The sequence below is a fragment of the Jatropha curcas genome, chromosome 7 (assembly GCF_041381405.1).
Source record: "Jatropha curcas cultivar XTBG-Jc1 chromosome 7, XTBG_Jcur_1.0, whole genome shotgun sequence".
NCBI classification, from domain to species: domain Eukaryota; kingdom Viridiplantae; phylum Streptophyta; class Magnoliopsida; order Malpighiales; family Euphorbiaceae; genus Jatropha; species Jatropha curcas.
Window position 1 is genome coordinate 27,589,305 of NC_143157.1, and position 25,222 is coordinate 27,614,526.

The 25,222-nt window shown below is 34.0% G+C and overlaps 4 protein-coding genes across 4 annotated transcripts; 2 read left to right on the top strand and 2 right to left on the bottom strand.

The window, feature by feature from the left end:
- Positions 1-2,698: 2,698 nt before the first annotated feature.
- Positions 2,699-8,353, bottom strand: PKP-ALPHA (Pyruvate kinase family protein). Its single transcript, XM_012214345.4, has 6 exons — positions 7,548-8,353; positions 7,197-7,287; positions 6,884-7,077; positions 5,372-5,493; positions 4,527-5,005; positions 2,699-3,447 (listed from the first exon to the last, which is right to left on the bottom strand). Exons 1-6 carry the CDS (start codon positions 8,115-8,117, stop codon positions 3,146-3,148), a joined length of 1,758 nt encoding a protein of 585 aa, XP_012069735.1. The 5' UTR covers positions 8,118-8,353; the 3' UTR covers positions 2,699-3,145.
- Positions 8,354-9,889: 1,536 nt separating this feature from the next.
- ARFC1 (ADP-ribosylation factor C1) lies at positions 9,890-12,549 on the top strand. Its single transcript, XM_012214342.4, has 3 exons — positions 9,890-10,117; positions 10,350-10,558; positions 11,974-12,549. Exons 2-3 carry the CDS (start codon positions 10,367-10,369, stop codon positions 12,331-12,333), a joined length of 552 nt encoding a protein of 183 aa, XP_012069732.1. The 5' UTR covers positions 9,890-10,117; positions 10,350-10,366; the 3' UTR covers positions 12,334-12,549.
- Positions 12,397-15,859, bottom strand: AGG2 (G-protein gamma subunit 2). Its single transcript, XM_012214343.4, has 4 exons — positions 15,221-15,859; positions 13,060-13,112; positions 12,863-12,907; positions 12,397-12,768 (listed from the first exon to the last, which is right to left on the bottom strand). Exons 1-4 carry the CDS (start codon positions 15,356-15,358, stop codon positions 12,684-12,686), a joined length of 321 nt encoding a protein of 106 aa, XP_012069733.1. The 5' UTR covers positions 15,359-15,859; the 3' UTR covers positions 12,397-12,683.
- Positions 15,860-21,848: 5,989 nt separating this feature from the next.
- Positions 21,849-25,157, top strand: LOC105632061 (protein LIKE EARLY STARVATION, chloroplastic). Its single transcript, XM_012214339.4, has 3 exons — positions 21,849-22,695; positions 23,351-24,009; positions 24,689-25,157. Exons 1-3 carry the CDS (start codon positions 22,131-22,133, stop codon positions 24,890-24,892), a joined length of 1,428 nt encoding a protein of 475 aa, XP_012069729.2. The 5' UTR covers positions 21,849-22,130; the 3' UTR covers positions 24,893-25,157.
- The last annotated feature ends 65 nt before the right edge of the window (positions 25,158-25,222 follow it).

A 25,222-nucleotide genomic window follows, 5' to 3' on the forward strand; every position in this document is an offset into this window, starting at 1 on the left:
AAAAAAAAAAAAAAGAAAAGAAAAAAGAGCATCAACTATATAACCACAGAACCAAAAATGGGCAAACCTCAGAAAAAAATTGTCATTGATTTCTTCGAAAATGACCCCATTTGTTGGCCTACCAAACCCTTAATTTCACACGAAACCTAGTCAAATCTATCTCTATCATACCTTAAAATTATGCATTAACAAGTAACATTATTTATGATGTACATATTTACATTATTATTATTAATTAAAATAATGAAATTCCAAGGATTGGGACCCACATGAAGATATAACAATGTGGATTCTTAATTTTTTTATGCCTTGTTTATTTTCCGCATAGATATGTCTTGTTAATGCCTATATTCTTTTAGCCATCGATAAGGTCTCAACACTTGAAGATAATCTTTTTTTTTTTTTTTAATTATAATAAAGAGTTATAATTTTTAGATGATAATCAACTGTTGACCAAGTGTATCTAGATGAGTATAGTTTTGATTCATTGTATCAAATGTAATATTAAGATACATGGATGAAAAGTGATTAGCACATAATCACATTTTATAACTTGTTTTGTACTAATTAAAGAGGATCCTCATTGATTCATAGTATAGGAAGGTGAGATACAAATTGGTGGCCTTAAATTTATCGCCCATAGTAAAGAGCAAGCAATTACTATTTTTTTTTTTCTTTTTTGAAAATATTTTTTCTTGTTTTACAAAGATAAACCCTATTTGTTTGTATCAATAACAACAGAGCTGGTGTGTCGACAATTTTTAATTTTCTTAATTTTTTTTTAAAGCTTTTAATGTATTTATAATGGAGATAATGACTGATGAGGACATAAAGGTGTTTGATAAGGAAAGCTATGTATGAAATGATGGGCATGTCTTTGTCCCTTGAACACCAAAACCCACTTCATTTTTCCTAAGACTGTTCTGGTTTTGGGTTTTCTTCTTTTATTATAGGAAAATCCAAACTACGCATCATTCTTATATTGTTCTCTCCATTTGTTCCTTATCAATGAGGTTTAGGTGTCAGTTTAAATATATATATATATATATATATATATATATATATATATATATATTATATATAAAAATTAATAATTGCCTTTGTTTAACTGTTTCATGATCCTATTTTTTAATGTGTAGGTTGAACAAGTCCAAATATTGGGCCATTCTCTGGCTGTGGGGCTTATAGGTTTGGACCCATTTGTGATGTTGCAACTGTAAAGATATGACCAATCAAAAATCAAAATATCCAGCCAATCAGCCTTAATTAAATGGCCAGTATTTTTTTACTTTTTTTTAAATATTACAAAAAAAAAAAAAACCTCAATTTTTATTTGCTGTTTAAATATATATATTACAATTTGCCTCCTCCTCTTGTACGTGTCTTGGCCACTGATTATGGTAACAGTATCTTTTACATATAAGTTGTTTTTTTTTTGTCATATTTATTTAAAAAAATAATAAAATGAAATAAGAGCTCACAGATTTTCTGTGCCAACAGTCTAAAAACAGTGCTGTGAAGTGAAAAGATATGAAAGATAACTCACGCGTGAAATGGTCTAAGAGGGACGTTTCAAGTTGCTTGAAAGTTTCAATCATGCTCATATTTATACTTAGAATCTTACAATTTTTCTTAATTGAAAATTATCCGTGATACACTAATGAATAAACCAATAACATATTTGTAAATAGAAATTAGAGTTCATACGAAATGTTACATATTCGGTCAAAATTTCATTTAAAGTTTAAAATATTTTTTTTGATATTTAAACCCGTAATTCCCTATTTGGACTTAAACAAACGCTCTGTTAAAACTTTAAATTCTTATAAAGACATATTGAATCAATCAATTTATTTGTATAAATTTCGGAGTTAGATTATGTAAATAATTTCCTAAATTATCTTTTTAAAAAGGTAAATTAGATAAGGAAATGAAAACTCGTAAAAATCAAAGATGGAATCAATAAAGCTTTGATTATCGTAGGTTATCCGGTCTTTCGTGTCCCCTCAATTCATTCAGACAGCCTTTTCTCATTTGGATTGACAAAAGAAAGGAGCGTCAAAAGTGGGGCCCCATTGAATTATGAATGTAAATGGAATTTTATGTTAGAAAAGATAAGAAAACTTTGAAAACTGAAGCTAATGGCGGTGCCGATGCCAAACTCGTCCTCGTCACACGTCATATACTCCTATCCTATCTATCTATGTATTCAAAACCCGTTCTTGAAAAGATTCATCTAATCATCTGACTTACGCAGTGAAATCCAAAACAACGCTCTCTCTCTCGTTCGGGTGTGGGTTTGTTGGGCCTTGGTTGGGCCTGCCCAAACATGAAAATTAAAGTCACAACAATTGACAATTCGATAATATATTTGTTACATTTCTCAAAAGTCATTGAGCAATCTATTTTTTCTCTCAAAAAAAGAAAAAAAAAAAATCATGAAATTCTATTTTTATGTTTCACAATCAAAACATTTACCAATAATTATTTCAGATAATCTGAAATTATATTGTCACGGGGCAAATTTAAATTATGTTCCCTCACCAATGGACTCTGTAACTCGGGCAACAGACTTACCCTTCACAAACATGTGAACTCAAACCCTGGGGTCAGCAGAAATAATTTCTGAAATGTAGATCCCAAAAATTATGCTTGCTTTTCTTTGCAGGTAATGAACAATGAGGATCAAATAAACAAGTTCCTAAAAGAATCTGCTAGCAGTTTCGTTTTAGATTATGCTCAGTCCAAGCATTTGTTATAACATAAACGAAAAGTCAAGTAGCTAAACAACATAAATGCTCGCTCTTCCAAAAAAAAAAAAAAAAAGCATAAATACGACATGCTTAAACTGTTCTAATTACAGTCCTATTCAACTGGTACACGTTAGAGATCTTTCACTCTCACTCACACTAAACAAAATAAAGTTACTGGTTCAATATGCGATCACCTGACAAAAAATGATGCTTGCTCGAGTTCAACATCTTTGCTTCAGAATAGGAGTGACAAGTGCAAAGCCTCCCCTTTCCGTTTCCAGCAACAAGAACATTTCTGGTGGTAACCTAATTGTAGAACCAGTAATGACGGACGCAAAAATAATAGACGAGTCTAGAAGGGTTGAAATGGCAATGGAAATCTAAAATAAAATCTAAGGAACATTCATAACTTGGATGGACTGTAGCATGTCTGAAACTGCTATAACAAGGTCACCCGATTTGATCATTCCTCTAGCCTTGAGTAAGGCGAATGTCCTATTAAGGTTGCTTTCCATATCATCAGAAAAGCTCAGGCGGAAAGGTATCAAGCCCCACTGTAGGTTCAGGCGCCTCCTTACTGATGTCGTGGTTGTAAAAGCAAAGATTGGGCAGTCAGGCCGGCAACGAGACAAGAGAGATGCCATGTGACCATTCTTAGTATAGACAAAAAGTGCATCCACCTCCAAATTGTTAGCTGCAAAATCACAAATCACATGACCATCACAAAATTGAACAGACACAGCTAGGCATGTGAAAATAGTGTACCCTGAGTTTTTATCTTTTGTTCTACAAAAGGATTCATTGCACTTGCAGACAAGTATATACTCCCTTCTTCTCAAAATAATAGTTCACATTGCTAATTTGAGAGGTTCCAGATTAACTGTCCGTTTTCCAATGTTAGTTAAAAGTCAACAAGTCAAAAGGTTATTTTGACAATAACATCCTCAAAATAACTCGCAGCATTCTGTGTCACTTGAAACTAAAGGATAAAATTGGTGAACTAACAAAAATACTTCATTCAAAAAAGTTGTCTTAATCTCCATGCTAAATTCAAATTGGACTACTATTATGGGATTGCAGGGAGTATATAATAGTTACGTTATTGGTGTGGTTCACTGCTAAAAACTTTATATCTTAGTGACATAGGTAATTCATCAATGCAGGACTAGAAGGAGCGAGTTAAAATTAAAAGAGCCCCATGCCATGAAGTCCATAAAGGAGGATACAGAAGTTCTCCTCTAAGGGATTGATATTGAAAGAGTCCGAGTTCTTAGGAGTATCGTACAGGTTTGAAGCTACTTTACTGTCCAGTAGAGCTATTGCTCGGTACAATGCTAAGGGTCCAAGAACTACAACCCAAAGGTATGAGTTTTGATTTTGAGTGTTCAGAACTTCATGGAATTTGGATCATACTGAAAGGTAATACTCTTTCCAAATTCTCTGTCCTAATCCTATTACTGATTAAGCATAAATGGGTGAAGTACATCAATGTTTATGTGTGCACTATTGTCTAACTACAAACTGAATCAAATCAAGCTTTGGCTAAGTTCAAGCAGTTCAGTTTGTCATACTGAGTTTGTCATTATGGTCTCATTGCATGATAACCATATAAAACCATCATATATATAGTAATAGCAACCTCAAAATTTCAACAAAAACATACACACCTCTACTTTTTTCGGAGGAACTATATCTTTTGATCATTAGAAAAAAAAAATCATTAGATCCATTTATCAGATTAAGCTATCTAGACTTGATTGAAAGAATGCTTACCCATCTTGGCAGCAGAGTTGCAAATCTCTTCAGAAATAGAATCTGAAAATGAAGATCCTATGGCTGGGAGTTCCATAACTTCATGACGCTTCTCTTCTCTCCACCATTTCTCGATTCTCACACTGACACTTCTCAGAACAGCCAGTGCCTTCTCTGGGTACTGGCCCATGGCTGACTCACCAGAGAGCATCAAAGCATCAGCCCGTTGCCTAACTGCTTCAGAAACATCAGCTACTTCTGCTCTGGTGGGTGTAGGGTATTCAATCATAGATTCAAGTAATTGAGAAGCAACAATGACTGGCTTATCTAGCTGCCTGCAGAGCTGAACAATCTTTTGCTGGGCTGATGGAACCTGTTCCAATGGTATCTGAGCACCCAGATCTCCTCTTGCAACCATAGCTCCATCTGATGCTAGAATGATCTCTTCTAAGTTCTTCAATGAGTCAATACTCTCTATTTTTGCAATGACAGCTATGTCACTGTATCACATAATAAAAGTCTGTAAGTCCAATGCAATAAGATTGTCAAAATTCAGAAGTGTGAATATTTTTATTATGAATATGACGGAAACTTATAACAAAACACATGTAATGAATGAAACTCGTAACATTTTCAGTTTTAACAACTGTTTCATTGATTTGATATAATAACTATAATGAAACAAACACTACAGCAAAGAAAAGAAGCCAAACTTAGGCCAGATATACATGATATAAAAATAAGCTGCAAATGATATGCCAATAGGTAACAAACAACTTGGTCTTTATTCAAACTTGAGTCTAGCTTCATAAGATTCAAGCACAAGACTGAAAAACTTTACATAAATAATGATTAAATAAGCATACCTATCACGAGACCTAGCAGCTATGTAGCTCTTGAGATGATTAAGCACTTCAGCAGACTTGACAAATGATATTGCAATAAAATCAACACCCTCTGCAATACCAAAATCGATGTCCAACCAATCCTGATGAAACGAAAGGCTCAAGCATGAGAACAGACAGAACTTTTTCAAATTTTGTAGGAAAAAAAACTGAAAAATGTAAGGAAGCAGGAATGGAAGATGTGCAAATGGGCCAATACTATCTCTATCAGCAATAAATTTTAATAATAATTATGCTTGTACATGCACAACACAGGCAAGTGTATACTCATTCACTCATAGTCATAGGAGGCACCTTTTACTTTGTAAAGTTTAATCAGATCATATATTTCCCATAGTTAAGTTTGACAGTAACTGTCAAGCCATGTTGAATCAAAATCAAAGCCAATCAATACATTCGACCTGACTTACAGTCAACATATATTCCTAACCTTTTTCTACAGTTCTAGATGACATCGATATATGTCAACAACTTACATCAAAAGGGTGATAGCAATAGCTTAACTTCTATAAAAAGCTATTTGTAAATCCCAAAATATAACGGAAAATTGGAAATTGTGTTTCACTTCAGAGGACGCTCCCCTCCAAATAAATAAATAAATAATGACATGCTTTAGCGGGCAATAGGCAATGTCCCATTTGTCTAGAAACTCTTTTTTTTTTTTTTTTTTGCTCTTATTATTTTTCGACTATATATATATATTTATGTGTGTGTGTGTGCGCGCGCGCGTGTGTATGTGTGTGCAAATGCACTTAAAAAAGAAAATAGCAATTCTATTTGAGAATACATGAGAACAAATGCACTTCAGTTACCAAGAATTTTCCACACCCAGCAGAAAATATTATGATCAATGGGAAGAAAAGCTTTTACATTGTGAAAACTAATATAAGGAGAAAAGGACAAACAAACAAATAACTTCTAGTTTAAATGAAATAAATAATAACATCTTTTTTCTACCATTAAATTAGAAATGACCATATAATAAAATGATGCTTTCATCAAAGATGTTTGACATTTAACCGGTGAAGGGAAAGGGAAAGAGATTGAGGTATCATCAAATAAACTTCTACAAGTAAATGAGAAAATTCTGACAACAATATTTAGTTAATTAGCTCTCTTGTCAATATCTTGTCATTCTAAGATTTGAATGTCCTGATCAAAAGAGAAATAAAAAGAACTAAAAGTTAATGTAATCCCGCAGCCTTATGAAGGTGACCACCTCCCTCACAAAATCGTCATAGCTGCGGACTTCGTTTTTTCCTCATATGCAGTGAATCTCAAAGATTTATAAAGCTTTAAAAAATTTGAGGTACGTAAATAAAACACACAATGGAAAAACCTCGATTAGGCTTTTCTACTCGGTTAAAGATGCATAAATACATTATTCGAGGTCTACAAAAGATTAAGTTTTACTTTTGCAGAAAGGCAGGGAAAAGTGGTTAAAATCAAAGGGCTGGAAGAAGATGCGCCAACCTTAGGGGAAATTGTGGGAAGCATGGCATTACGTTCTCGCACTAGACTTCCATTCCTCCAGAACGTTAAATTAGCTCGTGGTAGCAACAATCCCGGATCAGTACATCTGCATTTGACATCTGGACCAATTTTCTCAATCACCTCAAATCTTACCATCCCACCATCCACTAGGAGTTCATCCCCAACTTGCACATCTGTAACATGTTAAAAAGTAGAGAATAAATACGTGTACAGAAGGGAAAAGAGGACAGCATCAGAACAAAAAATTTCTAGTAAAAACGATATCACGGTATGATAATGTTATGAAAATTACCCTCGGCAAAACCATCATAGTTCACATTGATAGTGCGTTCTGGGCGAGGTGAGGCAAAGGCTCTGACACTGAAAGTCCATATTTCACCATCCTGCACATCCAAAGAAACTTATTACAGTAACCTCCAAGCCAAAGAACAAAGCACCCGCAAGATTCATGTTGCAAGATTTTTCAAGATAATTGATCTCATTGATAACGTAATTCCTACCATCAAGGTAATGCGATTTACCTAAGGAACAACTTAATTGAACTGGGCTATCTATCACATATAAAACAAGAACTAAACAATAACAATAATCTGGAAATGGAAAATGAAATTCACAAATACAACATTTGAGTTAAAAAATTTACCTCAGCTTTAGCAGAGGGAGCTCCACCAAGATCGCCCATGTGAATCTCACTCCCTTCAGTATCCATCATAATAGCCACAGCAAAACCTTTCTCTTCATTCAGTCTCCTAACACGCTCGATGACTCTTTTATGCCACTCGCGCGTGCCGTGGCACATATTAAGTCTAGCAACATTCATTCCTCCCACCGCCAGCGCCTCCAGCTGCTCGAAGCCGCAAGTGGCCGGACCGATGGTGCAAACGAGCTTAGTCCTCCTCGTACTCCTAAATCCATTCTCCTTTAATTCTGCTTCCGTCACCGCATCTACCTCAATCGAACTCACATCAGTAACTGGCAAAGTATTGTGTTCCGTAGACAAAACGCCGCTTCCAGTGCCATTTCCAGAAACAAGGACTTGAGATGACGGAGCGGAGTTAGGATCTGAAGATGCTGATGCTTTAACGGAGACTGATTTGGAAATGAAAGTGATGGGAAGTCGGGTATTGGAGGTTGGAAGAGAAGGTTTAACGAAAGGTTGTTTAACGAAAGTGAGGTTAGGAGAACGAGTGAAGAAATGGAGTGACTGAGACATGGTTACCGGGAAATGTATTGCCCGGTGGCCACGTGGCTATTCACCGGAAAGGAAAAGAAAGAGGAAGACAGAGGTTCGGGATGGAGAGGTGGAGGTTTTAGAGAGGGGAGGGGCGGATATAACAAAGAAGAGAAAGACAAATTGACAAGTGAGCTTTGTAGATGTCGCCAGGACAGTAGCCAGCCAGCAAAAGAAATTCGGTGCAGGATGTGGATACCAAACGGATCTTTTCTTTGTTTCGCAGGTGTTAAACAAGTAATTAGGTTAGTTGTAGTAGAGTTATTATACGATGCAGTTTTGGTATGGAAGGTCGCCTAAATGGAAGAGTTTGATTGGTCATAAGATAAACATTAAGTATTGGATAAATTTTACACCTCTAATATACATTATATTTAGCTCTTTCTCTCTCCTTTTTTTTTTTAAATACACCTCGAACTATGATTTCTTCTTGAAAAAAATTTGCACAAATTTGATAATACATTGAAAATTTTGCGAGAAAACTAATTTTCTTTTTGATTAAATTCTATAACATTTACTAAAAAGCTAATAATTTTTTTGTTAATATCAAATATTTAAATACTAAAGTTCTGTTTGCTTTCAAAAAAATATTCACCTTAAAAAAATTAATTACATAAATATTTTTCTCAAAAGAAAAAAAAAAGATTTTTCAAATATTTACAAATTTATTTGACCTTTATAAACAATATGTATATTAATTTATTAAACACTTGCAATCGCAATCACTGTTATCAATCACAAGCTAATTACGTTGACGTCACTAAGTGATTACGACTACCACGAGTTATTATTTTTATAAATTTTTTCATTTTTCTTGAAACTTTCAACTTTTTCATATTTAACAATAATTTTTTTCTTGATATATATATATATATATATTTAAGAAAATAAAGCCTAAGAATATTTTATACGATATGCTGTTGATATTTTTTTTCCTTTAATATTCCTATCTACCAGAAATGGGACGATGGCTCCATTATTTTGATATTTTGATTTAGGTGTATATGAACATGATGCATTGTGTTTAATCCTTTACTTCATTGGGGATTTTTTTTTTTTTTTTTTGAGATTTCCTTTGGGATATTTGATATTTGTAGACAAAGAAGGGGTGTTTCTTGTTTTTCTCTTCAATTTTCTTTTAATTGACTTTACGGCTTTGGAGGCGGTATGTTAGCATATTGCTTTGGGCTACTGGAGCCGACATGGAAGCAACAAGAAAAGTATAAAAATTGAATATTTCTATAGAAAGCAATGGTTAGTGTTCACTAAGGGGAAGAGTTGTTCTCATTTGGTTTACATGTGATCTTTATTATTTATTTGTTTTTTTTAAGAAAAAGAAAGAATAAGTAAATAATCAATTGCATAATTATTTAATCAGCAAAGTGCACTATTTAAAGACAAAACTTATGTTTTTAACTTTATGAAAATCGAGGGCTATCAAATAAAATTTGCGTTTTTAACTTTATAAAGATTGAACCGCTTATCACTTCAATAAACATTTTCATTATTCAGGAGTCGTATTTTAAAACAATTAGAAAAAACGAATATAAAAAAGAATATAAAAAGTAACTTTATCAAATTATCATTTTTATGGGCCCTGATCATAGCTTGCAAAATTAAATGGACCCATAACTAACGGACGATAAGCCCATTCCATTATGGATGGACTAAGAGTTTAGAATGATCACGATGACGTGGATATCCACTACTCCAACTGCCAACGTGTCACCGACAGCAGTGCTCTCCATCATCCTGGAGGCTGGAGTGGATCGAAACTATTCAACAAAAATTAATCTAATTCTTCGCCGTTCTTCCACGCTTTCACAAACAGATCGCACAATCTCTCTCTAATGCGAATTTAATCTAATATCATTTCCTTCGTATTTGGGTCCTCTCCTCTTCCACCTCCTTCAAGACCCATATCCATCTCCGTTGCTCATCTTCTTGATATCCTCTCTTTAGGTCAAATCCCTTGATTAAAGGTTCAATCTTTATCTCCTTTCTTTTATTTCTTTGTCCATTTCAGATATACAGTTGTAATTACGACTGCGATCTTTGACTAATTGTTTTCTATTTTATTTGATAATTTAGTTTTTTTTAATTTCCCAATCTATTTGCAGTTCCCTATTATTATTATTATTATTATTATTTTTAAATTGTGATTTGGTAAACATATTGAAATAGGCATGTTCTTTTTGAATGTCTTATTATTAGGTTCTTGAAACTAGAAGATGGGAGCGTTTATATCCAAGTTTTGGTTCATGTTGTTTCCTGCAAAAGAGTACAAGATTGTGGTGGTTGGGTTAGATAATGCAGGCAAGACCACGACGCTTTACAAATTGCACTTAGGAGAGGTCGTGACTACTCACCCTACTGTTGGCAGCAACGTTGAAGAGCTCGTTTACAAGAATATTCGGTTTGAGGTGCCATTTGTTTAACAACTTATTAAATCCCCTCAATTTGATTTAATTTCTTTTAGGTTTTGGGTTTTGTTCTGCACTGTCTACAACTTTGGCTCTATGGTGATTTAGATTATAATGCTATTATTCACAAAGTTGCGTAAGGACAGGAAAAAGTTGTGATTTTTGTGGTGAAAAGACAGACGTGTTGATTTAGATTGAGACAGGAGTTGTTTTAATCATTGTAGATAAATGATGCTTGCTTTTCGGATTTTTTTTTTTTTTAAAAAAAAAAAAAAAAAAAAAGAAAAGAAGGAAAGGAAATGCTTCAAGAGAAAACTAAATGTAAATGTAGTAGCTATGAAACTGGTTAAGTATTGATTAATTTCAAAATATATCATCTTTGACTTAGAGTGTCTGTCCAGTCAGAAAGTGAGTTTTTATTTACATAGCAATTAAGTCACCAATTGAGTGAATGCCTCAAGGCCTTTCTCTTATAATTGCTGTTACCAATCTCTGTTATGTTTGTTTGATACTCTGTTCAGTGGCTGAAAAAATATGTTATATGAAAAAACGAAGCATTATTTGCTTAAACCTTAAGACATTTAAAATCTATTTGAATTCAATAACTTGGGTTCCTCAAAGAGTTTTTTGGTTGCTCATCTTTGAGTTAGGTTGCAGTAATCTGCTAGCAGATATTGGTGTCAACGTGCTGCATAGATAAATTTTGCTAAAAAAATGGCAATATTTAGTCATTATATCATTGCCACACTTCTCTTTTTTCCTCTTCAAAATTTGGAAAGATGGTTTTTGGACTAACGAGTTGGTTTTCGGATGGAGCCTTTTTTGGACTAGGGGATGAAACGATTTAACTCTCCCACCTTTCATCAATCAGGCTTGTAGTTGGCCCCCCACCCAATCCTTGTTCCACCTTTTGTTTTGTTGTTGACCTTTGCATGCCATGGAGATCAGGAAATCATAAAATGCAGCTGTGACAATTGATGATAACAGTGCTATTTGGTTGCAAATTGGTAGGAAGATCTTGGAAATGCAGCTTTGTGCTCTAATAGGTTTTTAAGAAATTAGGAACTAAGCTTTTTGCAGTGTAGTTATTTGTTAGAGAAATGGTTGTTTCATCAGGTTCAATTTGGTTATGTTGAATATTAAGTAGGCTACCTTTCCACTTCTTAGTGGCAAAACTTTGAGGACCAGTTTTGATCTAAAATGAAAGGATATAGATTGGTTTGATATTTGTTTGGAGCACTTGCCTGAGTGTTTTTACGTTTGGTGAATTTTGATGCGATTCCCTTTTTTATTGTAGTGAAAGATGCTTGCTTTGTCAGTTAATCATATGTTAATTTTATGATGTGGATGATGCTGTTGGTTATATGTGAAGTTATTCTAGGAACCTAAACAAGTTTCTCTACTGTTGGCATCAGGTCTGGGATTTAGGCGGGCAAGAAAGACTCAGGACATCATGGGCTACATATTATCGTGGAACTCATGCTGTCATTGCAGTGATTGACAGTACCGATAGAGCCAGGATCTCAATTATGAAGGATGAACTTTTCAGATTGCTTGCACACGAGGATCTACAAAATTCTGTTATACTGGTGTTTGCTAATAAACAAGACCTTAAGGATGCCATGACCCCAGCTGAGCTGACTGATGCTCTGTCTCTCCACAGCATCAAGAATCATGATTGGCACATCCAAGCTTGCTGTGCCCTTACAGGTGAAGGTCTATATGATGGTCTAGGGTGGATCGCCCAGCGAGTTACTGGAAAAGCATCAAGTTGAGGGGAAAAAGTGTAATAGAAAAGAAAGTTCATTTTTCAAATATCGATGGATTTGAAGGACGAGTGAAACAGAATTATCATTGTGTACTATCTAACTGTACGCATCATCAATATTGTAGATTGTTTCTTACATTTGAATTGGCCTGAAGGATTTGTCATGTTTTTCACAATGAAGCATTTGATTGTAGATTTTCCAATGAAGAAAATGTTGCTATAAGATCGTTATTTTCTACACGATGGAACAGTAAATCAAACACTGCCAATGACAAAGTATTGCTAAAAAATTGTTGCATGTTGCTGAAGCCTCTGCCCAACTGAAATCAATATAACGCCTGAAATCAGCAATCAATATCAGAGTATCCAACACCTGCAACCTTTTGATTCTTGAGGGCCTTCAAACCATCGATCCCATAACGGATTTAGTGGGCCATTAGTTCTGTCAAATTGCAATAAACAGGTACTTAGAAACTTTCAAAGTCATGGATAGACCATAAGAATCATCACAGAGAGGATCGCAGAAAGACATTTACATTGGCAGTAGAGGGTCTGGCTTACTTGCCACATTGCTTAGCATTCTGGGCGCACAAAATAAATTTAGTTACAAATTAATACGTATTCTCAGATAACAAAGGCAACCAATTGAACATTAGATTACTGTGTATTAAGCATCTGAGCACACTGTTTTTTTTTTTTTTTTTTTTTTTTTTTTTAAAAAAAAAAAACTTACTCCTTGCATGCTGCAGATGCAGTTTCCATCTTATCAAGCTGTTCCAACTCTTCCTGTGTACACATTCATTCAAAAAAATGAAATTCACAGTTAGTATTCTTCATCTAATGTTAAGCATTCTATGATCTTTACAGTAACGTTCAATGACAAACCCTATTGCAGAAATTAAGTCATTAATTATAATGCAGTGAGAACTTTTCAAGAACTGCAAGCAATTGTTATCCAAAGTAGACATAAGATTGCAACATTAAGTGAAAGCATATTCCATTTGCCCCATAAAAAAGTTTCTTGAAGGTGAATATGAAATTCTAGATGGGGTAACAGATAAGCAAAGAAAACATTTACAGCACCACATATTTTCTACCGAACAAGATTATGCTGCCATCATGCATGCTTGCAATCAATTTTCATATTGAGATGATCCATTCTAACGCACTTAGACAAACAAAAACCAAATAAAGCCTTCCTACAAGGAACTCCCCAGGAATGGGAAATAGAAGAATCAGTGTTGTCCTAGATCTAAAATGATCACTGCAATGCGGGGTGTGGAAGACCACTTACAGGTGGTTTGAATCCTAAATTAATTGTCCTCTCTACCCCTCTTGTTTGTAGATGTACAGAATGGAAGACTAACTTTGCATCTGAAATCACTTGGAAACAAGATCCACCAAGGTTCCAAGTTGAAAGATTATTTTACAAATGCTGTCGGTGATTAGGACAAGCTTACAGAGATAACTGTCTGACATAAAAGAAATACCACCTTTGCAAACTAATTTGCTCTAAATTCAAGGGATAGGATGTAATTATAAGGAAACAGATTGTGTTTGCCACAGCCTGCTTACACCAGAATAATTTTCAGTTTTGAAAGGCATGCTCAGTGACTCTAATGTCTGTGGTTCTAAAAACAGAAAAATCATATACACTGAATAGTATGCATTCCCAGGATAACAACCATTTCTTCCACGCTCAAAAGGTGCAGTCTAAAGGTTACAGTCATAACAAATTGAATTTTCACAGCCAGCTTTTGCTAATCCCCAAATCTCAAGGAAATTGAGGGTAGAAATTTTTTTTAAAATATATATAATCTTGTGCAATTTATAGAAGTGCACTCATTTGCAGAAAGAGATTATGTGGCCATTTGCTCGTGCACCCTTTTCAATCCATCTAAAATCATATTATTTGTTCAACTGCAGTAACAACCATTTTTCCAGGGATGGCAACTGACCTATAATGACTAGATTAGAGGCCTAATTCTCACAATGGAATGATCAGCATATCTCTCAGCAGTATTCACGAGTTAATCCTTGGTTGAGATAATAACTTTCTGAACAGGCTTTTAAACTCAAGCTACAAGTCTTGCGAAACCTATTTTTTCCTAAATTGTATTGCATCGGCCTCATTGAGTCTTCTAAGTACCTTTATACAACAGTGCAGCACATAAATTGAATAGAAGCAATATCTCACAAAATGTTGAGCCAGGAAGCTTGTGCATTAGTAAATTTACAATAAAATCTATTAGAAGCTAAGATGCACATATAGCACGGTGAATGTGGCAGTATGCTAAAGAAACATTAACCTGAAGGGCGAAACAAATGAGAAACTCAAGTATAAAGACTCAGCACTGTCACCATGCAAGTCAACTAAGCATAACAAAAAGGAGAGGCATGGAAAATGAAGGATTTTACTAAAAATTTAATGTTAATGCAAGTCAATCTTCATGTCACCCGTTTGATTCCAACAATTTCAATCGAATAATATGTCAACCGTTTATAACAAACTGACATCAATTGGATTCCAGCAATCAATTAAACAACACAAACCTCTAAAACCTTTTGCTTAGTTAAAAAGATCTATATGAACGGTTCTGCTACTCTTTACTAGTGAATACTTGGCTTCTTACAAATTCAAAATTTGCACATATAGCCAGCCTATAGCATTATATTTCAATTAAAATTCTTCATAACTTGGCGGGTCCAGCATGGAGAACTTGAAATTAGAATTCAAAAGGAATTAAAGTTAAACAACTCCATTGCTTTTCTTCCTCAAATGAAACCCACTTCAAGATTCCCATTTCTTATTCGAAATAGACTCTTACAGTCAAACAAAAAAAGTTGGAAGAACCCAGAAAATAAATAAATAAGCACAAATAAAAAGAACCAACCTCTAAAAATCTAGCTTCTTGCTCAAGGCGCTTGAGCTCGGCTTGTATCCTATGCTTTCCTCTAGTATCAGTAGCAGAGGCCAAAGAGTTGACACGTTGGGTTATCGGACCCGAAGAATCAGACCTATCTGATTGCATCTCCTAAAGACACACAACACAATAATACAAACAGCCCTAAGCCTTCCCCTTTGACTAAAATGATAGAAACAAAAGTTGCATCACAAGAAAGATGCCATTAGATAGGAAAATAAGGGTGACCCAGAAATCCATATGGACCCCATGTACTTGAACCTAACTACTACCTTCCATTTAAGCACAAGCAAAAACTACAAAAGGGATCTATCTGTTCAACAACTCGAAGGAAAGAAAGATAGAATTAGGGAGGATTTGTTGTTTGGCCTTTTGTGAAGGCTTTTTTAATCGAATTAGAAGACAAAGAAACCAGTTTTATTCTTGTTGTATGAAAGCTGGAACTCTTTTTCTCTCTCATTTTTCTTGTGTCTTTTTTGTCTCTCATTGAGTCTACTGTTCTCCGCTTTCTAATTCATCCACGCGATGTCTCTCGATGGTCGACACGCACTCACAATATTTGAAATTCCAATTATAATTTGGGCCTTTCTGCCATGTCCATCTTTGGCACTTACTGCAAATCTCTGCACTCCATATCTGTCCGTGCCAATTTAAATCCCTTGCTGAAGAAGATGTGGAAAGCTGGTCAGTTACAGGGCAGTTACGTACTCCAAAACAATTAACTTTATATCCAGACAAAAATTATAAAAATACTCGTGGAAAAAAAATCCTAATAAATAGTAGTTAGTGCTCCAAAAAAAAAAAAAAAAAAAAAAAGAGTTACGTACCTTACATGTATAAATGAGAGTATTGGCAATTTTTCATAGGAAAATAGAAATGAAATAATACTAATAAATTAGTCTTTTAATTACAAAAGTGAAGGTGAATTTTCTTTATAATAATAACAAACTCTTGAGAAATAGTTTTATTAATATATTTAATAAGTATAAACCAGTTAAGTCTTGTTTATAAAGTATGCAGTTCATCTCATAATTGAACCAACTTATTTTTAAATAAAATATCAAAATTAAACATATAGTGTTTGACTGATCTGTACGCGTGAATAATTAACTACGGCGCGTTGAGATGAGTAGCTTGAAAATTTTTTCTTTTTTTATAAAATAAAATATTCTTCTTTATAATTTTAATAAGTTGTTTTTAAATAACTATTGGCTGATTTCTCAAATTATTGAGAATTTTTTAAATAATTTTATCAAACAATTAATTACTTATTTTTTCAATTAATTTATAAATTAAAAAGAATTTTTTAGTTAAAAGTTAAATAAACAAACTAAACACCCTCTTGGTAGTATTTTAGAAAATTTTTAATATTGAAATTAAAATTTCGTTTTGAATCATTATTTATAAGTATCTATTTTAAGTACTTATGAATGAAAATATGTTAAATTTATAATTTAGTAAATCAATAAAACAATGTCCATAAACCCATAAGTATTTCAAACGGATTGTAATTTTATAAAATATTGTCCTAATTTTATAAACTGTGAATTGGAGCGTGTAGTACACATGATGGTTAGGGCCGTGGGGCTGAAGGAGGACGCCACGGTGCTCGACACATGGAAATCACTTCAAGAGCGGTGGCACATCGTTGTCCGCGTGTAATATGTGAGGAACAGGCGTTTTTTTATTTACCTTTTTTTTTTTATAGAAATTTTCAAAAATGTTTAAAAGCTTGCGATTTCGTCTCCTTATTAGGAATAATGTTCGATGATCCTCTGCATAAGAACGAAATATATAATTTATTCAAAAAATCAATTTTTTCTAACGTAATTCTCACTCTAATTTTACACCAAATGTTAAAAGTCTAACGTAGAAAATAATATTTTTTGATTATTTTAATTAACAGAATTATTTAATTTAAAAATACAAGTAAACATAGATTTTTTTGAGGGCAACAACAATACCACTTTATTTAAATAATGTTTTCAGCAAAAATATTTATTTCATACTTAAATATTATTTAAATAAATAAAATTGAAATTTTCAAATTGAATTTTTGATAAGGAGATCCGATGGAATTGTTGAGATCCGATGGAATATACAATGTATATATCTTTCATTGAATTGATAAAAATTTTAAATTTTTATGTAATTAAATGGGATAAAAATTTTAATTTGAAAAGAATGATTGCATTTTCAAATTTTCGAAATATTTTTGGAATACAAATTGAAATAGGTTTATTTTACTTCATTCCAACACAATTACACACAAGTGCGCCACTATTTGAAGGAGCATACGTGGTCAACGCATAGAGTTGCCAGATCATAAACACGTGTCTTTCTGATGCATTTCATCTCGCACCACCTGTACTTAGCTTATAGACTGCAATACATTGCCAAGACGAGTAGTATTCTGTATTTCAGAAATAGACATTAGCTTAAAATCCAGAAGAAGAAGAAGAAGAAGAAGAAGAAAAGGTGATGTTGCCACAAATATATGGAATTTTACTGCTCCAGGTAAAAATGTCAATCTCAGTTGCAACCTCAATCAACCAAGTGGCTAAAACCGTACTGATCTGGTCCAGCAGGCAAAAATATTCACTAGAGTTCCCCGCAGTAACAATGAAAGAAATGGTCAAGTCTCAAACGAACGAGACCACTCAACCTGACGTTTCTGACCCTCCTCCAGTGAGTCCAGGGCAGAACCCAGGACCAGATTTTCCACGACCACCGATCCCCTCCCCTCCTGCTCCTGATATCCCAATGCCAAAACCAGGGATGCCGCCACCACCAATTCAGCCTCCGCCGGATAATCTGCCTCCTCTCCCAAGGCCAGATATCGAACGTCCTGAACTGCCGGAAATCGTGCCACCACCATCTATAATCCGGAAGTGACCCCATCGACTGGCCCTTCTGGGAATTTCTTCTTTTTCTAGGAAAATGAAGAGTACTGTTGTTTTGTTAATTACTGTATGCAGCCACTGCATGTCTGTACAGTTATTTTTTGATAAAACACTATCTCAAGGGCAATAAGAGCCTTTTTGAAGTTGAAACTTACAAGAAAACAAACTGAAATGCCTAATGTTAGGTTATCATTACTCGACATTTTGAGTTATTTAATTAATAATGCAAATATTCTGTCATTCAGCTACTGATATAAAAAAAATGTTAAACGCAAGTTTTATATACATGCCGAGACAGGCCACTGAGGCGCCTACGTGGTCAATTTAGAGAGTCGCACAAATAATAAAGATGAATATGTTGGTGCATGTCCTACAAGTGTCTCACTCCTTCCACTTTCTGTGATGCAGCTGCTTGATTCTTGATTTTCGTTTAAAGTAGAAAACACATATACACACAGCTAGCTCTGGTTCAGACAAATAAATACTTAAAACCCTTGCTCATGGCGCTTTTGTTAAAGATGTCTACTTCTGTCCCAGCAATCTCAATTAACCTGATGAAGAAAGCAATCCCAATTTATACGCCAAACTCTATCTCAACAAAAGAACAAAAACCTCCATCTGTTTTACTTTTCTATGCAATTCCAGATAGAAAGATCGTGAACGGTTCTGTATATAACAAACAAAATCTTGTATCTCTTGTGGCTCAATTACGACTAGTCAATGACCAATCTAACCCACCAGAATTCCCTAGAAAGCCAGATTATACTTCTCCTTCATTTCCATCTGAGGTTCCAGAACTTCCCAAGGATCCAGAGATCGAGTTCGATACTAGTCCACCTGAAGAAATCCCGCTACCTCCGAGTACTCCAGAGATGCCAACTTCCGGACCCGACTATCCTGTCCCTCCTCCAACGCCTCCTGACGTTCCACTCCCGCCTCGGCCTCAGCCACCTAATCCACTGCCCCCGAAGTTTCCTGACCCACCTACTCATCCACCGCCGGATATTCAGCAGCCACCGGATCTTCCGCTGGAAATCAAGCCACCGCCTGGCCCATATGTAATCTGAACTGTAGACTTGGCTAGGACTTGGGAGGCTTTCGATCGTTTCGTTTCCTTGTTTTATATGATAAATAGTCTTGTATGCTTTCCATTCCCGTTTTGTCTTGTAATGGACTTTAATCTATTCGGTGTATTTTGAGTCTATCTCAGGGAAGTTTTGTACGTTCAACTAGTGGGATTACGGCCCATATAAGGTTGAGCCAGAGTTTCGAATTAAAAGGTAGCCTTCCAGTTTTCAGGAGGAAGGAGATACTGACATACTGTTCAAGTAGCTTGTGAAGTTTGCCTGCTTCATGATCCCGCGTCGGACGACGAGTCGTTTCAGAATTGTCGGTTGGCGTGTCAAATAATGGCTTTATCCCCTCTTCTGGGTTTGGATTTCATTTAGATAAAATTGGTATTTAATTTGACAATCCAAATCTGAATTCAAAATTTCAAACTGCTAGATGCAAAATCTGTTGATTATAGAAAAAAAAAATCAGTTACTAGGTGGTAGAAGCAGAAATGGTTGAAATAACATAGTGCGCTTGCGGGAAACAATTTTCTATTTTCTGTTTTCTTAAAAAATAAAAACTTGAGAATACAGAACTAGAGAACACTTCTATTTTCTGTTTTCTTAAAAAATAAAAACTAGAGAATACAAAACTAGAGAACACAAAACGGAAAATGTGTTTCACTTTATAATAATAAAAAAATTATATTTTAATTTAACTTCAGAAATATTGTTTATATTAATATAAGATAAATTTAAAATTTTTTTTATGTAAAAGCTTTTCAATTTTTATTATTGATTACTTACAATAATAATAATATTATTTTCTATCATTTTGTAATGTTTTAAATAAAGAATGTAATGCAAGTATAATAATAAATTTAATTAATTATTAAATCATAATATTAAAATTTATTTTATTTAAATATTTTTATTTTTTCAAATAAAATATTTTATAGGAAACATTATTTATATATATTATAATTTTAATTATGAAAATATCATTTTTTAAAAGTGGAAAACGGTTAAAAGGAACATGTCTTTTATTATAATTTTATTTATTAAAGTATAATATTAATGTTTTATTTTATTTAAATCTTAGTTAAATTTTAGAAAATTGAAAAATTATTTTCTAGTTTTTCAAATAGGAAACTGACTAATTTGAACATGAAACTCTGTTGTTCGATTTTTTTTGAAAAACTATTCTAGAAAATTACTCTAGTTTTCTACGCTGAACACACCCTTTGTGTTTGATTTGATGTTTCTTTATAAGAATTTGATACGGAGCCATCATCTAAATTTGAGCAAGGAATATGATATTCTATTGAAATAACTTTAAATAAAAATTTTGTTCTATATTTAATATTTAATAACCAGTTTGGATTAAATGAATTCAACAAAATTTCATGGAATTCATTTGGAAAATCAATATTTTATATTTGAAATGAAAAAAAAAATATGAATTTGAATTTGATGGAATTGGGTATACCTAACTCAATTTTATTAAAATTGGTGGAATTTCTAAATGAATTCCATAAAATTGAACCATTAAATTTTCATTGACAAAACTACCCTCTATTATAAACTTAATTGGTTTTGCTTTTTTTTCCCTTTTTATTTATTGTTTGGAAAATTCCTATTGACGTTATTTTTTTTCTTTTACTCTTTTTTTTTTCTTTTTGTTTACATTTTTTTTTGGAAAATTCCTATTAACGCTATTTTTTTTTCTTTTACTTTTTTTTCTCCTTTTTGTTTACTTTTTTTTTAGAAAATTCCTACTAACATTTTTTTTTTCTGAAATCTAATAATAACTAACATTATTTTTTACCTCCATTATAAACTAGTAATAACATTACTTTTTTTAATTTAATAAAAACGTTAGTTATTACCGTGAAACTATCAAAACTAACTATTAACGATTGTTTCCAAATGCAATTGAAAATAGTAATAACTTTTTTAAATATTTTTATAATTTTAAAATTAATTACTTAAATCAATAAGACTTTTAAGAATTAAAATTATTATTACGATGAATGTTAATACTTGTATAATTAAAAAAATAACATTTATTATATTGTATATAATAAATATAATTGGTTTTGTCACTTATTTTTATTAAATTATTATGTCAAGGTGTATAAGAAATAAAGACAAATGAATTTTTATTTAAAAATTTATTCCAAATATAATTTTCTAAAATTTAATTGAATTTGTTATTCTAATTTATCACATACCAAATATTAAAAAATTATTTATAAATAAATTTTATTTAAAATTTATTTACAAATGAATTATGTAATCATAATTCATCTGTTACATATTTTGAACAGGATAATAGGTGGAAGTATTGATGTTTGAATTTTGACAGCCTAACAAACCTATTTTCTTCGATTTTATGGCCATAGCAGAGTTAGCAGTTGTTGGGCCAAAAGCCTGATTCAAGCTTCAATAACAAGGCAATGGTTTTAGCGGAATTTGTCTTTTGTTACTTAAAGAAGAGAGTCCACGTGCCGCCTGCTTTCAGAATACACAGGAGCAGAGAAGCCTCCCCTCTTGTCTGTTATTATTTCGCCGCGCGTCAATAATAAATCCTCAATCTCAATCCATATCAGGGGAAAACAGTTAATGCCGTTAAACATGGACCAAGCAACAAATGGCATCTTTCACTTTCCTCTAATCACAAGAAAATCACCTCCTTTTCTCTTTTTAAGAAATCCACGTTAAATATTTTGAAAACCAAATCTCTAAAAACAATGGATCACACCTCACTCAATCTTTTTCAAAAATCAAAAAATAAAAATCACCGCCACTTCATCTTCCCTATTCATTCTCTCACTCGTTCACTCCTAAACTCTTTAAGTCCCATCTCAGTGATCGAATACTTCTCTTCTTTACTCGATTATTTTTTCTCTCTTCCAAACCAAAATGGCGTCCAAGCTTGGCGCTTGCTCACGCGCAACTCCAGGCTCCTCTCATTTCCGAAAAACCGCGAAAACTTTGTTTTCACCGCTTCGGCAATCGGTACTAACCGATAAATCAAGGAGGAGGATTATTGGAAGCTCGAGAATTAGCGTTTCTAATGATGGGGACTCGTACCTCGACATGTGGAAGAACGCCATCGATCGTGAGAAGAAGACCGTTGAGTTCCAAAAAATCACCGAAAGGTTCGATAGTGGCAATAATGCCAGTAGTGATGGTGGTCCGGGAGTGGATTTGAAGAAGAAAAGCGAGGATTTCAAGAAGATTCTTGACGTTTCTAAGGAGGAGAGGGACCGTATTCAACGAATGCAGGTTATTGATCGGGCCGCGGCAGCGATTGCGGCGGCTCGTGCTATTCTCAAGGACAAGCGTTCCGAAACAAATGAGGCAAACACCGGAGACAATTCCATTTTGGGCCGTCAAAGCGGAAGCGGAGGCGGAATCGGAAGCGGAATCGAGGGCAGTGAAGGAGGAGGAATGGAAATTAAAGGAGGATTGGAAATTGAAGGAGGTAAATTTCGTTATTAATTTATTTATACTTAAGTTGTGTGTCAGTCTTGAGAATTGAAGGATTGGGATTTTGTATGGGGTACTTTAGTTCTGGGATATCGGAACTTGTTCTTTCTAGTAGAAGCGCTCTAAGTTTTTGCATTATATGCTCTGTTATTGAAAACTAAACTTAATGCTGTCGAAGCTTAAATTTCGAGTTAACTAACAGGAGAAAGACAAAGGTATAGGAGAAGACCTCTAACGATTCAAAACTTAGAGGTAACACTGGTTGTTGTGTTTGGCTAAACTTCGGGGAAGTTTGGAAGTTAGTTGTTAGAACCTGGCAAATAGCGCCCAAGCTCTTGAATTAGTTCTTTTAGTTTTCTAACTCATCGTATGATTGATTACGATTTTCTTAATTAATATAGCAATAACAAATTTGTGGCAATAGTTATTTGCCAATATGTCATCATATGATTATTGCGTTGATAGAATTTCGTTCCCTTCTTTCATGGATGGGGGAGGGAGGCGCTGGGGCATAAATGAGTATGTGGCAGTCCATCAAATTTGTCAACACCTAGAAAACTACTTCATCTCAGTCACATTTACTGCATAAATCATTTTTATATGTGGTGCGAGTTAAAATCCTTTAGATTTTCATATCTTCTATTATGCAGGAACAAAGAATGGGAACATCTTTGTGCCTCAATCTGAGGCTTCTGGAAAGGGAGTACCTGGTCCTGATTTTTGGTCATGGACGCCCCCTGATAATGATAGGAAGCCAGAAGATCCTGCATTGCTGGAAGCTAAGAGAGCTTTGATATCTCCTATTTTGGCTAGCCCTGTGGCAATGAAAGAACGATGTCTGGATTTTCTTGACATTCCACTTGAGAGTAAACTTTCAGAGACCAGCTCCAACCCTCCTATTCCTCCTCTGCAGTCACTGATGGAGGTTAAAAAGGAAGAGGTCTCTGTATCCAGTCTCGAGACTCCATCTTTGGAAGAGGAAGAACATCAAGTAAATCTTTTATTTTCAGCACGTGCAGCAGAAGCAGCTCATGTTCTTGGAGCAGAGGAAGTGGATGAAGCATTTTCTGGAATAGACCCAGATGGAGCAAGGTGGTGGAAGGAGACAGGAATCGATCGAAGACCTGATGGTGTGATTTGCAGGTGGACAATGACTAGAGCAGTCAGTGCTAATGAAGATGTCGAGTGGCAAGAGAAGTTTTGGGAAGCTGCTGATGAGTTTGGGTATAAGGAACTTGGCTCAGAGAAATCAGGACGAGATGCAACTGGCAACGTGTGGCGTGAATATTGGAGAGAATCAATGTGGCAGGTTAGTAGGTTTGTTTTGATGAATTGCATTTATTGCATATATTGCTTTCTGCATTGTAGATCCTACAATATATGTTATTCAAATTGGGCTAGCGTATAAAAACTCATCAATTGTAGTAAATATTCCTGAATTCAAGACTCATGCAATGATTTCCAAGCTTGGTAATAGTTTATGATAAATATATGAGTGCTTTGGAGTTACCTTGAAGCCAAATTCACTCTCTGTACGCAGACTCAATAGCCTACCTCTTTACAACAACAGCTTAGCTCTTTGCTGAAAAAAAAAAAAAAATTGAACTATTCGGCTCTTAAACTTTATAGTAAGATTTTAACCATTGATTTATTTATTGGTTTGATTGGAGGAGTAAAATTGAATAAAGGGGAAGCACATTTGGGTTATCAATGAAAGGTATCTTACTTCTACGTCAAAAATACTGTCGTTGGCTTTTCTTCCACTAGTCTTCTTAATTTCCTGTTATCTTTGCCAAAGACAACTTGGTGCTAAACATTGTTATTTTGGATCTTATTCTTGTAAATATTATATTGACCTGTATACATGGCTGTCCTCTGGTTTATTCTTTTAATTTTATATTTGTAATTTAGAAAAAAGAAATTAATGATGCACGTGTATGTAGATTCTTAGTTTACATGAATTATAAGTGTATGCTTGATGCTTGCAGGAGTCTGGGCTTGTGCATCTTGAGAAAACTGCAGACAAGTGGGGTAAGAATGGAAAAGGTGATGAGTGGCAAGAGAAATGGTGGGAACATTATGATGCCTCTAATCAAGCTGAAAAATGGGCACATAAATGGTGTTCCATTGACCCAACTACAGAGCTTGAAGCTGGCCATGCTCATGTTTGGCATGAAAGGTATCAAATGTGATAAGATTGGATAAATTTGAACTCTTCTGCTATCGCCGAAAACTTGGTTATTTGATGACTGAAATATCGATTTGCATTTGGACTAACTAATAAAATATCCTTTTTGACTCAAAGTAGATTGCAAGTTTATTATTGGATTCAGACATTTTGATGCTGGAACCTGGGTGTCTAATGTATTCTAAGTTCACATTATATCAGCAATTTTGAAATGCCATACTATTATTTGGAGTCTGCATTTAAGATTATCTGAAGTAATTGGATTGAACTTTTATTATATTACTGTGTTTAAGGAGCTTAAAATGGACTACAGTTAGACTGTTTCAATTTATAT